This window comes from Myotis davidii, unplaced genomic scaffold (assembly GCF_000327345.1).
Source record: "Myotis davidii unplaced genomic scaffold, ASM32734v1 scaffold149, whole genome shotgun sequence".
In the NCBI taxonomy this organism is placed as follows: domain Eukaryota; kingdom Metazoa; phylum Chordata; class Mammalia; order Chiroptera; family Vespertilionidae; genus Myotis; species Myotis davidii.
Window position 1 is genome coordinate 158,609 of NW_006352194.1, and position 13,091 is coordinate 171,699.

Here is a 13,091-nt window from a genome sequence, read left to right on the forward strand (position 1 = left end):
GCTTCCTGTTCCAAGGAAAACCACAGAGACAAAGTGACTTAGAGCTGAACCCAGCTAGGTGGGAGTTTCTAAGGCAACCAAGCTGGGCAGGAAGTGAGTGTGGGAAATTTGAGCTTTAAAATGTATGGATTTCCCTAGCCTGGTTGGCTCAGTGGATAGAGCATTGGCCTGAGGACTGAAGAGTCCCAGGTTCGATTCCAGCCAGAGGCACATGCCTGAGTTGTGGGCTCGATCCCCAGTGGGGGGTGTGCAGGAGGCAGCCGATCAATGATTCTCTCTTATCATTGATGTTTCTAACTCTCTATCCCTCTCCCTTCCTCTCTAAAATCAATAAAAATATATAAAAAGGGGGGAATAGAGGAAATATTTTAATATTGCATTTGCCCTTTCTCTATAATAGAAGTGTCAGAGATGAAAGAAAATCAGTAAAATGTATAGGAAAATCTTCCTCCTGTCAGAGTCTGAAGTGCACCACAGGACCCAGAGTTGTCCCCTCCCATCCACGTGTGCCTCAAAATGGAGGAGACCCAGACCTGGCTGCCCCCCCCCCCCATTGGGCTAGATCCAGACCCGGCCAGTCCCACCCTTGTCAAGCCCCACTGGGCAGGGGCACGCCTTGAGGTCCCCACTCAAGCCCCACTGGGTGGGGGTGTGTGGCCTGATATCCCCCATCAAGCCCTGCCCAGTGGGGGGCAGGGCCTGAGGTTCCCCAGCCTAGCACCAAGGTGGGGGGCGTGGCCTGAGGTCCCCTGTCAAGCCCCACAGGGGCAGCGGGAGGTGGGGGCACAGCATCAGGTCCCTGCTGATTGCTCATTATGGCTCGTTACAGGATGGCCTCAGCTGTGGGTGCAGCTATCTTGTGTTATGGAAACCCCACCTCTGCTATGGGTGCAGCCATCTTTGTGACAGAGTGACAGCCAATTTGCATATTCCCTCTTTATTATATAGGATAGTTATCTCTATGGAGTGGGATTAAAGTGTTTCATTTATAAGGTTCAAACAGTAAGCATATTTATTATCTTTTGTAATCAGCAAAGAAAAAAATTTGCTTTGAAAAATAGCATAGGCAGGAAGAAAGGAAAAGAAAAAAACAAAAAAGGAAACCACCGTAAGTGCAGACTGAGGACTTGCAGTGCACACACATCCTGGATGAGGAGACCTGTGCTTACCTGATGCCAAAGACGCAGTGGATGTAGTTCCAGATGGCCCTGCGGAGCATGGAGGTGTCCACTCCGCTGTGCATGGCCATGGTGTTGTAGGTGAGGCTGTAGGCTGCCTGGAACTTCTCATCGAGCAGCTGCCCACCCTCCGGGTAAAGCCTCTGGATCAGGGAGTAGCCATGGTCTTCCCAGGTATAATCCTGAGAAACGTGGGAAGGGATCACTAAATGGCCCAAGGCTGGGCAGGAGACCCCATCCTCTAGAGCACACCTCCCCACCCCACAGATCTAACCTACTGCTTGGTCTGGGCCTGAGAAGCCAAGAGGGATGCACTTAGGGCACAGATGGGTCCCTTCATGATCCAGGGTCTCCCACTTCCCTCAAGGAATCTTGAGGGAGAGAAGGTACCCAACTCTAATCACTCAAATCATCCACCCTTTGATTGTAAATCAGGAGCAATGCCAAGTTCAGTGGGAAAAGCCCACCTGGGCACGGAAGGTAGGGGGCGCCTGCGTCCCTCGCCGGGTGAAGTCCTCATATCCGAAAGTGGGGTCTTCTACAAAGCACAGCATGTCTGGGTGTGGAGAGGACTCCAGAATGTCAGCTGAGAACGTCAGAAAGAGATCACAGTGAGGCCAAGGCATGGAGCAGAGATCTTCAGTCCTGAGTAATCATCAATGTGGGGCCAGGCAACGCAGAGTGGAAGGCCAGAGAAAGCCCCTCCCTACAGCGAGTGGAAGCAGGATTCCCACGGGAGGAGGCGAGTCAGGCCCAGGGTTGAGGCCCCCAGCAGCAATAACAGTTATAGGAGTAGGAGTTGTTTATGGAGCCACTCATCCTGGGTCGGGCTCTGTGTAAAGAGCTTTGCTTTTCTTGTTCCATTTACCCTACACATCAATCCTTTATGTGTGAGGAGACAGGCCCCGAGGTAGGAAGTGATTTATTAGCGGTCACTCTGACAGAAAGGTTAACACAGGCCAGATTCAAACTCAGGTCTGACCCCAAAATACAAGAGATGCAGTACATAGAGGTGCCTACTCCTCAACAGAGATGGCAGAAGAAGGGGGCAGGCCCTGGAACCTGGACGCCTGTGATCCCGTACCCGAGGGGGTCACCAGCAAGCTCTCCGACTTCTCCAGCTCAAAGCGGCTCTCCATCTCTTCCTGAGACGCTCCCTCATCCCGCAATAGGTTCTCCTGCAGCTGCCTCATGCGTTCCATCAAAGCCTCCACGTCTCGGGCAGCCTCGAAGCCCTGCAGGGGGGACCCAAAGGTGACCATCTACTCCTCTCTCGGCCGCCCCAAGAAATTCCACACATCTTTCCCACATGCCAGGCCTTTCTGAACGGGCAGCTCGTGGTCTATGCTTCCTCAAGTGAAGTTTAAGAAGCTACAGAATCAGCTCTGGCCCAGGAAGCTCATTTGGTTAGAACGTCATCCTGATACACCAAGGTTGTGGATTTGACCCCTGGTCAGGGTACATACAAGAATCAACCAATGAATGCATAAATAAGTGAAACAACAAATCAATGTTTCTCTCTCTGTCTCAAATCAAGCAATAATTTAAAAAACACAAAACTACAGAACAGACATGTCTTCTCTGAGCATCAACTACCCTCACAGGTAAGGGACTTTTAAAATACCTGTATTTTCATATTAAAACAAGCAAGGCCACTTTACAAAATAAGAAGCAAACTTTGTATTTTGAAAGTGGTAAAATCCAGGAGACTTTTAGTCTATGGAGCTACATGTTGAGGGGCCAGTCACATGGTTATTTCATTTAGTCCTCACAACTCATTATGAAGCAGTGGTCTTTATCCCCATTTTATAGATGAGGAAAGGGAACTTCAAAGTCAGATAACATTTCTAAGGCTTATCACTGTGAGGTAGTGAGGCAGTGGCTTCTGTCCAGGGATGACAGGCCATGCCAGCTTCCTCTCCCACCCAAACCCGGGCCAGTGACTTACCCCAGAATTGTTCAGTGAGTCTCTGCTGGGGGGGCTGCTTTGCTCGCTGGGGGGGGAAGGTGCCTGGGGTACAGGGCTGCCCTCCGGGTCCCCCTCAGGGAGGATGCCACAGCCAAACACGAAGGAGGCCAGTGAGTGACAGTGGGTGAGCAGGACCAGGGCCTGGATGAGCTCAGCCAGCGACCAGCTATGCTCACCCGTCTTCAGCAAGGCCTGGAGAGGAAAGAAGGCCAGACCTGCTCAGTGCCTGCCCCTGGGCTAGCGGCCATACCCCAGCCTGGCCCCTGTGCCGCCTCCGGGACCTGCCTCTTTACCCACTGTACCTGGATATGCTCCTTGGTGATGAGCCAGGGGCGATGTGCCAGCAACTTGTTGATCTCATTAAGCTTGCGCAGCTTCTTAGGGGCACGGTGGAGGCCAAGCAGCCAGTCGGGGTCACCGCCAGTCTGCAGAAACTCGGCCATGTGGGAGCCCACCAGGTAGGAACACTGGTGGCGGGCAGCAGCCTATGGAGGTAAGGGCACATACAGCAGCGTGAGCTTAGGTCATGCTATTCTTTCTGTGCCCTCCTCAGGGTGAGTAGCCCATGGAAGGTGACAGCATCGACCTCACTGTTGCCTGAGAGGCAGGAAATTTGGTTTTAAATTTGCCACTGGCTTGTTGTGACCTTGGGCAGGTCATTTACTCCTTTATGCCTCAGTTTCCCAAGCTGTAGAGCAGGCACTAAAGATGCCTCTTTTCTAAAATTCTATAGTCAAATAAAGCCAGGGCTTTCCTCTCCTCCTCCTCATCTATGGAATCAGTTCAGAAAGTCCCCAGACTGAACCCCCCACCATGTGGCCACCCCTACGAGCAGGGGTCCTCAAACTTTTTAAACAGTGGGCCAGTTCACTATCCCTCAGACCGTTGGGGGGGCTGGACTATAGTTAAAAAAAACTATGAACAAATTCCTATGCACACTGCACATTTCTTATTTTGAAGTAAAAAAACAAAACGGGAACAAATACAATATTTGTATTTGCATGTGGCCCGCGGGCCGTAGTTTGAGGACCCCTGCCTAAGAGAGTCAGGGTCAGACAGGCTCACCATGATGGCAATGTAGTGGCGCCAGGAACTGGCCAGGGGCCCATCTGTGTGCAGCAGTAGGTAGTGCAGGCGCCAGAATCTGCTAAGGTAGTCAGGGTGCAGGCCCATCACCACTGCCAGGTTGTCCACACGCCCACAGGACATCAGTGCCTCCAGCCCCAGGTTCTGCTCGAGGCTCTCAGCTCCCTCCCGTAGGACCTGCCAAGCAAAGGTGAGGAGAGGATGGGTTCCCTCCTGTCCTTTCCCACAAAGAGACCAACACATTCATTACAGTGGGATTATAATAGCAAGAAACTGAAAACAACCATGTCCCAAAACAGAATAAGAGAGTAAAATAGAATTCATTAAGTGATCAAATACTTACCAGAAACCTTATATAATAACCAATACTTTTATAATGCTTACAATGTGCCAAGCACTGTTTGAGCACTTTATATGTATTTACTCATTTAATTCTTACAAGTATGAGCTAATTCTATTCTCTATTTTTAGACAGAAAAACTCGGGCACAGAGATGAAAATACAGCTTTCTCCGGCCTTCATGGAGCTTCTGTTTTAACAGTGCAAAACCGTACAGCCATGGGAAGTGGGTGCAAAATAGTTCACACTTCCCGAGTGCTATCTCCATGCCAGGGCTGAGTTTAGAGCATCCCTTGCATTATCTCATTGAATTTTCCCAATTATCTTGTGAGGTAAATACTACTTTCCCCCCATTGACAGATGAAGAAATCAAGGCCCAGAGAGGTTGCATTCCTTGCTCAAGGTTACAGATCTAGTAAAAGAGAAAACCAGGATTCAAATCCAGATTAACCCCAAAGCCTAGTTATTTTCTTTATTATAAAAGAGGAGTGGTTCTTTCTTTTTCTAAAAAATATGTTTATTGATTTCAGAGAGGAATGGAGAGGGAGAGAGAGATAGAAGCATCAGTGATGAGAATCATTGTTCAGCTGCCTCCCGCACACCCCTCAGTGGGGATCAAGCCCGCAACCCAGGCATGTGCCCTTGACCAGAATTGGACCCAGGACCCCTCAGTCTTCAGGCCGACACTCTATCCATTAAGCCAAGTCGGCTAGGGCAGGTGTGGTTATTTCTAAATGAAAATATAATATACAAGAACAACACTTGAGCTTCAAATTCTGGGCTGCAGACATGAATAACCAGCTAGTGGTTGTTTATTTTCCATTTACAAAGGGTGGAGGGAACTGGGGGCTAAGACATTTGTTAACAGTTCATTAACTACTTGGCCTACACGTTTAGGAGAGAAAAGACGACAAGGAAACAAACAGTTGTTTCCAAAGAAAAAGAAGAAAACTATTATTTAAAAAATGTTCTGTGCATGTGCTCTGAAGGCACTCCCATACACCAACTCCACACTAGAATGTCAGTTCCATGATGGCAAGGACTTTTGTCTGTCTTGTTATCTGTGGTATCCCCAGCACTCGGGACAGTACCTGACACAGATTAATCATCCAATAGCTATCTGTTAAAAACATTAAAAACAATGATGAATGATCTGACTCAGTAAATGAAAGGAGTCTCTGTTATATTAAGTGAGAAAACAGAACAAAACAATAAACTCCCCCCCAAAACATGTTGTAAACTATGACCTTGGTTCTGCATGAAAAAAACAAAAACAAAAACAAAACTCGCCAGAAAACAATGGCAGATGGTTAAGCAACACTGATTACTTCTCAGGGGAGAAGGAGATTCTGAAACATTGGGGAAAATGTTTATAATGAACATATTACTTATGAAGTAAAATAAAACTTTAATATATGCACAGTCAAGAGTGAAAAGATAAACACAGATGGTTCTATCTTCTTGAGGAAAAGCAGGCCTTGTTCTGGGGATCAAAAGTTTGTTCGTTACCTAGCTGTGTTATTACCACTTTATCTCTTTGAGCCTGTTTCTTCCCAGCAAAATGGGGTGAATTTGCCTGCTTTCTAGAGCTGTTCTGTACATTAAATGAGTCAGGAACCTGAAGGGATAGTTTCAAAACTGCTATTTCAAGAGATAGGAAAAGACCCTCCTCACCAGCCCAGTGTTCCATGTCCCTTCTTCCCAGCGACCAACAATTCCGAACCCCTTCCAAGCTTACCTCCTCCACTGGGATGAAGGCGCTGGGTCCTCGAGGGCCTCCCCGAGCCCACCTCATCCTCTGCTCCTAGAAGGAAACACATCATGGTTAGTTGGAGGTAAAAGGGAGGACTAAAAGGAACGTTCTCTCTCTAGTCTTCTCCTCCTACCCAAGGGGCCACATTGAACTTGGAAAACCTCCTTTCTGGTGCAACCTGCATAGAGGAGTCATTTGGGAAATATATACACCTGTTTGGTGGGTGGAGAGAGAACAAACAAGAGAGAGGGCTCGACCCACAGGCTTAGCTCTTTAGAAACTGGGCAGGGAGTCGGGAGCCCCAGTACTGAGCAGGGAGGGCCTGGGAAAGGGAAATACACAGCCACCATACTGCACATCTCCAGGACACCACCTGCTTGGCAGCCCTGGAGAATCCATACAAGAACCCCCTCATTTACACCCTGAAGCCAGGTTACCAAATACCCTAGATCCCTATGATGCAGCTGCAGTCTCTCTCAAATTGTCATTTCTTCATCCCTCCCACCATCACCACCTCACAGACCACTCCCATCTCTTGTCTGGACTACCAACCACAGCCTTGCCAATGTTCTCCCTGCCCTATCCTACCCATTCCTCTACCAAATTAACAAAAATAAATAAAATATGCCCCCCGAGCACCAACTCTAGGAGCAGATTTAGTGAGTACGTAACCTTAGTGGTTTCTAAAGAGGGCAACCTTTCTACAGCCAGAGTAAACTTTATGTGCAAATCTGATCAACTGGCTTAAAACTCTGCCTCCACCTCCCTTAGCCTTTGAGATAAATTAGTGACTCAGGCCCACTGTTCTCCCACTAGTCATTCCTTTTGCAGAGCTAACTTTTACAGTCTTCCAGGGCCCGGGAAACTTCTTTCAGGCCCTCATCTGTGATTCCACAATTCCCAGTGCTTTTGCTTCTGAAAACAATGTCTTCTACTTGTCTGAATTAGGTCTCCCTACTACCAGATCACATTTTGTGGAGAGCGGGGCCAGGTCATCATTCACACTAGCCTATGAATTAAGAACACAAAGAAAGCACAGAGGCTTCAAGAGAATCAGGACAGGGCATGCATAGCTGACAGTAGCAGCGCTTCTGACATGCATGTATTGGAGCTTCTTTGGAAACCACCAATGATGTACTCACTCAATCTGTTCCTAGTCCTAGAGGTGAGGTTCACAGAGGATGTTTTACTTATTCATTTGTTTTAATAACTGCAAGGGGGGCTCTCAGCACTGGCCTTAGAAAGAGTTCAGCCGGCCCTATTCGGTTTAGCTCAGTGGATAGAGCATTGACCTGCAGACTGAAGGGTCCCGGGTATGATTCCCGTCAAGGGCATGTACCTCGGTTACATGCAGGCTCAAACCCCAGCCCTGGTTGGGGTACATGTGGGAGGCAACCAATTGATGTCTTTCATATCAACAGTTTCTCTCTCTCTGTCTCTCCCCCTCCCTGTCACTCTCTCTAAAAATTACTGGAAAAATATTGAGTGAGGATTAAAAAAAAAGAGAGAGAGAGTTTTCCTGAAGCAGTTATACCTTCACTGGACAGAAATAACTCTCCCCATCTCATTAAACCCAGACTCATTACCAATGGACCTACCTGTCCAGGAACTAAATATTATAACTGAACCTCCCTTCTCAGATGGCCAAAACCCCACGAAGGAGGCAGAGCTCTGGGGCTCTGAAAGAGGACAAAGGAAAGAACAATGGGACCTGGAAGTCCCCGTGTGAATAATTCTGCCACTAACTTGCTGTGTGCCTCTGAGAAAGTAACCTAAACTCTCTGGGCCTTAAGCTGGGACAAAAAAAGATAGTTGGGCTGATTACTCAGGTCCCTTTCAGCCCACACTTCTGGGAGCTACCAGGCCAGGCGAGTCCAAGTCTAGCATAGAAACCAGCAGAAGCCCCAAGCACTCCTGTTTCAGCTTCCCCTCCTCCCTCACCAAAGAGAAAAAGCCTAACAGCTCTGTGTGGGAGATAAGAATTGCTGACTCCACAAAAAGGGCCTCCCCCTCAGGGGATGTGAGGACAGAGAGGAAACCACAGCCAGGTGGGGTAGGGAAGGGCAGGATGGAACTGGGATTTGGGGGTTGGGGGGATAGAGGACCCACTAGAGTGCTAGCAAGGTACAGGGAACAGCCTTAGGAGTCCCATTTCACTCTAAAATCTGCCCCATGAGCTGTCAAGGAAAGGAACCTGTGGGTCTTAAGTAGTAAGTCAGCCCTGATGATGAGGATGATGATAATGGAGTACAGTAAAAGATAGGGGCTCTGACAATTGCCTAGGCTCAAATGACATCTCCACCATCTACCTATGTGAGCCTCGGTTTCCTCAACAAATAATGGGGCTAATAGTACCTACTTTTACTGGGTAGTCATAAGGATTTAATGAGATAATTCCTTTACCTCAGTACCTCTATCACAGTAAGCACTTAATAGAAGTCAGCTATCATTGTTTTTCAAACAATGGCATCTCAACCCAAGCAGTACTTTAGAATCCCTTTAAAAGCTTTTAAAAAATACCAGTGTGCTCTAGCCAGTTTGGCTCAGTGGACAGAGTATCAGCCTGTGAGCCAAAGGGTCCCAGGTTTGATTCTGGTCAAAGGCACGTACCTTGGTTGCAGGCTCCTTTCCGGCCCAGACCCAGGCCCGGCGCATGCAGGAGGCAACCAATAGATGTGTTTCTTTCACATCAATGTTTCTCTCTGTCTTTCCCTCTCTCTTCCACTCTCTCTAAAAATCAATAGAAAAATGTCCTCAGGTGAAGATTAACAACAACAAAATATATATGCAAGGCCCCGCCTCCAGCAAATCTAATTTAATTGGGTGGGCATAGCATAGTTTATAGCCAGGGTGTGTAAAGCAGTGGGCTAAGAGCTTTCCAGGTGGAGCCAAAATTAATCTGTGCATTCAACAAACGTTTTTGATGACTACATTTCAGGTAGCAACAGTACAGGAGTAAAAAGACAAAGTCTCAGCCTTCACAGAATTTACAATCTAATAGAGAAAGGCAAATAAACAAATTAGGGATAGGATTTAAAATTATAGATTATATGAAGTAAATTAAATAGAGCAATGATGGGGTGGAGGTGATATGCAATACTGTAGGTCCGAGTAGACAGAGAAAAACCACTGAGCCAGGACGAGGTAACTTTTGAGTTAATATCTAAATATTAAATATCCAAATGAATTGATCAGGTAGCAGGGCCAGCATTCCAGTCAAAGAGAATAGAAATTGCAAAGCTTTGAAGTCAAGACCAAGTAGCTTCTAACCCAGAGCTCTGATGCTAGGAATGCTTCTCTGACCTTGACACCCAGAACTTCAGAGGAAGCAGACAGGGCAGGAGACGCCAAGAGATGATACCTCCAAATCAGCTCTCCCCTATTCCCTGAGACAGGAAGTCAATAATAATAATGATAGATAACAACCGTGATTACCATTGGCTAAGCATTTATTTCACATGCACTTTAAGGCAGGTACTACTGCTACTAGGGTGCCTGTTTTACAGCTGAGGAGTAAGGCTCAGAGAGATAGTCACTTTTAGTCACTTAGCCAAGGAGGTAGCGAAGTTGGGATCCAAACCAGCTTTCTGCAACAGCAGACACTATTCCCATTCTCTAAACTTTTCAAGGTCTCAACAGCCCCAAGGCTTTGCATCTGGGGTTCACCAGGGTCCAAGAGCTCCTTCTCCCTGCCCACACCCCCAGAAATCCAGTACCCCCAAGCACAGCACCTGTCATACTGCACCGTTTCTTACCTTGAGGGAGCACACTGGAACCAGTTCCCTGTTTTTAACCCGTGTCTAGCACAGAGCAGTCCAACAGAACTTTCTGCAATGATGGAATAGTCTATCTGCATGTCAAAGGTGGTAGCCCCCTAGCCATGGGGACTGAGCATTTGAAATGTCACTAGTGCAAATAAAAACTGAATTTTAATTTTTAAAACAATTATCAAAATTTAAATAGCCACATGTGGCTAAGGGCTACCATATTAGACAGTGCAGTTTCAGCACACATGACAAAGGCAAGACCCCCTACCCCCCCGCAATTTACAGATTAAAGAAAGGGAACCAGAAGGGGCAGGTGACCTACCAAAGTAACACAGCTAGTATGGGCAGAGGGAAGATCAACGGTTACTATTCCTATAGTTCCAACTGAGGGGGTCCCTCAGGGCAGCAAGAACACTAGTCAGTCAGCCCTCTGGGTGGCCACTCAACAGGGAGGGTTTCAGGCAAGTTGTGAAAAGAGGACAATCACCTCCCAGCTCAGTGCCTGGCTCCTAATTTAAGTGCTTGCTAAATGTGAGTTGTTATATTAGCTTAGGCACTTGTATACAGTTTCCATCTAATCTTCATCGGTTCTGGTGTGGGGGTGGGGTCTCTATTTTGCACTTGAGGAAAGATTAAGGTTCCACAAGTGGCCAATCTGAGATTTACACGCAGCTCAGTCTGGCTTCCAGGGGTTCTGTCCACCACCCATATCAGCCTCTTGGAGTAGCCCCAGCCTTCATTCCTGGTATCCTAGCGCAGCTTGCAACCCCCAGGACTCAGCTACAGACACCTTTGAAGCCACTCTGCCAGCTGGGAAGGGCAGAGCCTACTCCACCCCCACCCCGACCCCGTGAGCAGCTGTGGTCTGCTGAACTCAGATACATGCCTGGGTTTACACCTGAGAGGGATACATAGCGAAGCAGCCTCTGACCAGCCTTGAGGGAGGGGAGTGTGCGTGGTGCCTCAAACTTACCATGGGCGGGGCACCAGGCTAAGTGCCTGACACATCTGACCTGGCTGATTTCTCCCAACCATGTGCAGGGAAACAGGTCCTATTATCCCTTCTTCAGCGACAGCTCACTGAAGCTCTTTCTGAGTCCTGTTCCAGACTAGCACAGCTCAGATCGAACTTCAAAGCCTGTGCAGTTCACAAGGGTCAGCTAAGCCAAGAGGGGCAAACAGTTACACGCACTTATGAGGTGCTAAGAACAGTGCTGGGGGTGTGACCTATAGTGTTTCTAGCCCAGCAAGGGGAACAGACAAGAAATGCCTGGTTATACAACTGTTACACTGCAATTGGGATAAAAGCTCCTACAAGGAGAAGGGGGACTGGGAGAGGGTATGCAAAGGGGCCTTATCTGTCGGGGAGGAAAGGCTTCCCTGAGGAAATGAGGTTTGAGGAAGTGATTCTTGAGCCTAACAGGGCTCTGAACACATGCTACCAATACCAGAGTGAAGTGTCTAATGACATAAACCCCTTGAAAGGGTGTGTGAAGGGATGGTGGTTGAGGGGACCATACATGTGGGTTTCCTCTGGACCTCGTGCTACCAGGCTTTGTAAGTTCAGCACCTTGCTGTCTTCTAAGGAAGACATCTTCCCAAGGTCCTCTTTAAGAGAGGGTTCAGACACCACCCACGTTCCCCTCTCAGACCTATGGCTTCCATCTAAAGGCCACTCCCTCACAGCTTGCCCAGACCACTTCCCAGGCATTGTCCTGAAGATGGATGGACCAACCCTCACCTCAGGCAGGAGGGACACCCTCAAACACACCCTGTGAGACACCCTGGGGAAAAGAGATGTAAGTGTTTGCTGGCCACATTCTACAGGAGCTAGCATTTTTGACAAGGTTACTGTGTTCCAGGCATTGTGCTTTGGCCTTTGTAATCTCAGTCAATTCCCCCAACAATCCCTCCGAGATACTATCAAATCTGCATGGGAGGAAGATGCAGATCTGAGAAGTGGTTACTTGGCCAAGTTCACTCAGCAAGTGAGTGGGAGGGCTAGTACATGAACTCAGAGCTCTGCCCAGGTGCTCTTATTTTTATTATTATTATTTCTAAGCCTCACCTGAGGATATGCTCACAAAGAGGGAGAGGAAGAGAAAAATGGATCAGTTGCCTTCCATACATGCCCTGACCTGAGATCGAACACGCCACCCAGGTATGTGCTCAACCAACTGAGCCACTCCGGCCGGGCTAGGTGCTCTTAATAAATATTACAGCCCTGGCTGGTGTGGCTCAGTTGGTTGAGCATCGTCCTGTGCACTGAAAGGTTGCTGGTTGATTCCCAAGTCAGAGCACATACCTGGGTGGCGGGTTTGATTCTGTTGGGGCACATATGGAAGGCAACCATTGATGTTTCTCTCTAAAAATATATATATATATATTACACCAGGTTCTTAAATAACATTGTTTCATTCAACATTGTTTATATCAATTAGCCTATGGTAAGGTTGGTTTCCTTATGCATTGTTTTGCATAAAGTCACAGAACCTATAGACCATGTTAAATGAGGACTTGCTGTATTTCCATTTTTTAAAAAATATATTTTTATTTATTTCAGAGAGGAAGGGAAAGGGAGAGAGAGAGAGACAGAAACATCAGTGATGAGAGAGAATCATTGATAGGCTGCCTCCTGTACACGCCACACTGGGGATCGAGCCCGAAACCCAGGCATGTGCCCTAACTGGGAATCGAACTGTGACCTCCTGGTTCATAGGTCGATGCTCAACCACTGAGCCATGCCGGCCAGGCTGTATTTCCATTTTTTCACAAAGAAGGAAACAGACTCAGAGTGGAGTGTCTTGGTCAAAGTCACACAGCTGAGAGTGGTTTTATTCCTCCACGTGTGACTCCTAAACCATGGTGGGGAAGGGTAAACAAAGTAACAGAAAACGCAGGACACAAACCATCCACTGGTGGAGGTAGGACCTCCCCAGAAACCATGCTGCTCAGAGAAGCCCAGCGATTTTCCCCGGATCACCATTTAGTACTAGCAA

The 13,091-nt window shown here is 47.8% G+C and overlaps 1 protein-coding gene across 2 annotated transcripts in view; it reads right to left on the bottom strand.

Moving 5' to 3' along the window:
- SESN2 (sestrin 2) overlaps nucleotides 1-6,410 on the bottom strand; it is a 10,870-nt gene extending 4,460 nt beyond the window's left edge. The window contains exons 1-7 of one of the 2 annotated variants that reach the window (XM_015557277.1): nucleotides 6,311-6,410; nucleotides 4,213-4,451; nucleotides 3,450-3,632; nucleotides 3,127-3,339; nucleotides 2,263-2,413; nucleotides 1,646-1,764; nucleotides 1,170-1,360 (exon numbers count right to left, since the gene is read on the bottom strand). In XM_015557277.1, the coding sequence (XP_015412763.1) occupies nucleotides 1,170-1,360; nucleotides 1,646-1,764; nucleotides 2,263-2,413; nucleotides 3,127-3,339; nucleotides 3,450-3,632; nucleotides 4,213-4,451; nucleotides 6,311-6,395 (1,181 nt within the window). In that variant the 5' untranslated portion in view covers nucleotides 6,396-6,410. The remainder of the gene's footprint in view (nucleotides 1-1,169; nucleotides 1,361-1,645; nucleotides 1,765-2,262; nucleotides 2,414-3,126; nucleotides 3,340-3,449; nucleotides 3,633-4,212; nucleotides 4,452-6,310) is intronic. The other variant, XM_006777464.2, reaches the window with a different exon arrangement.
- Between the last annotated feature and the right edge of the window lie 6,681 nt (nucleotides 6,411-13,091).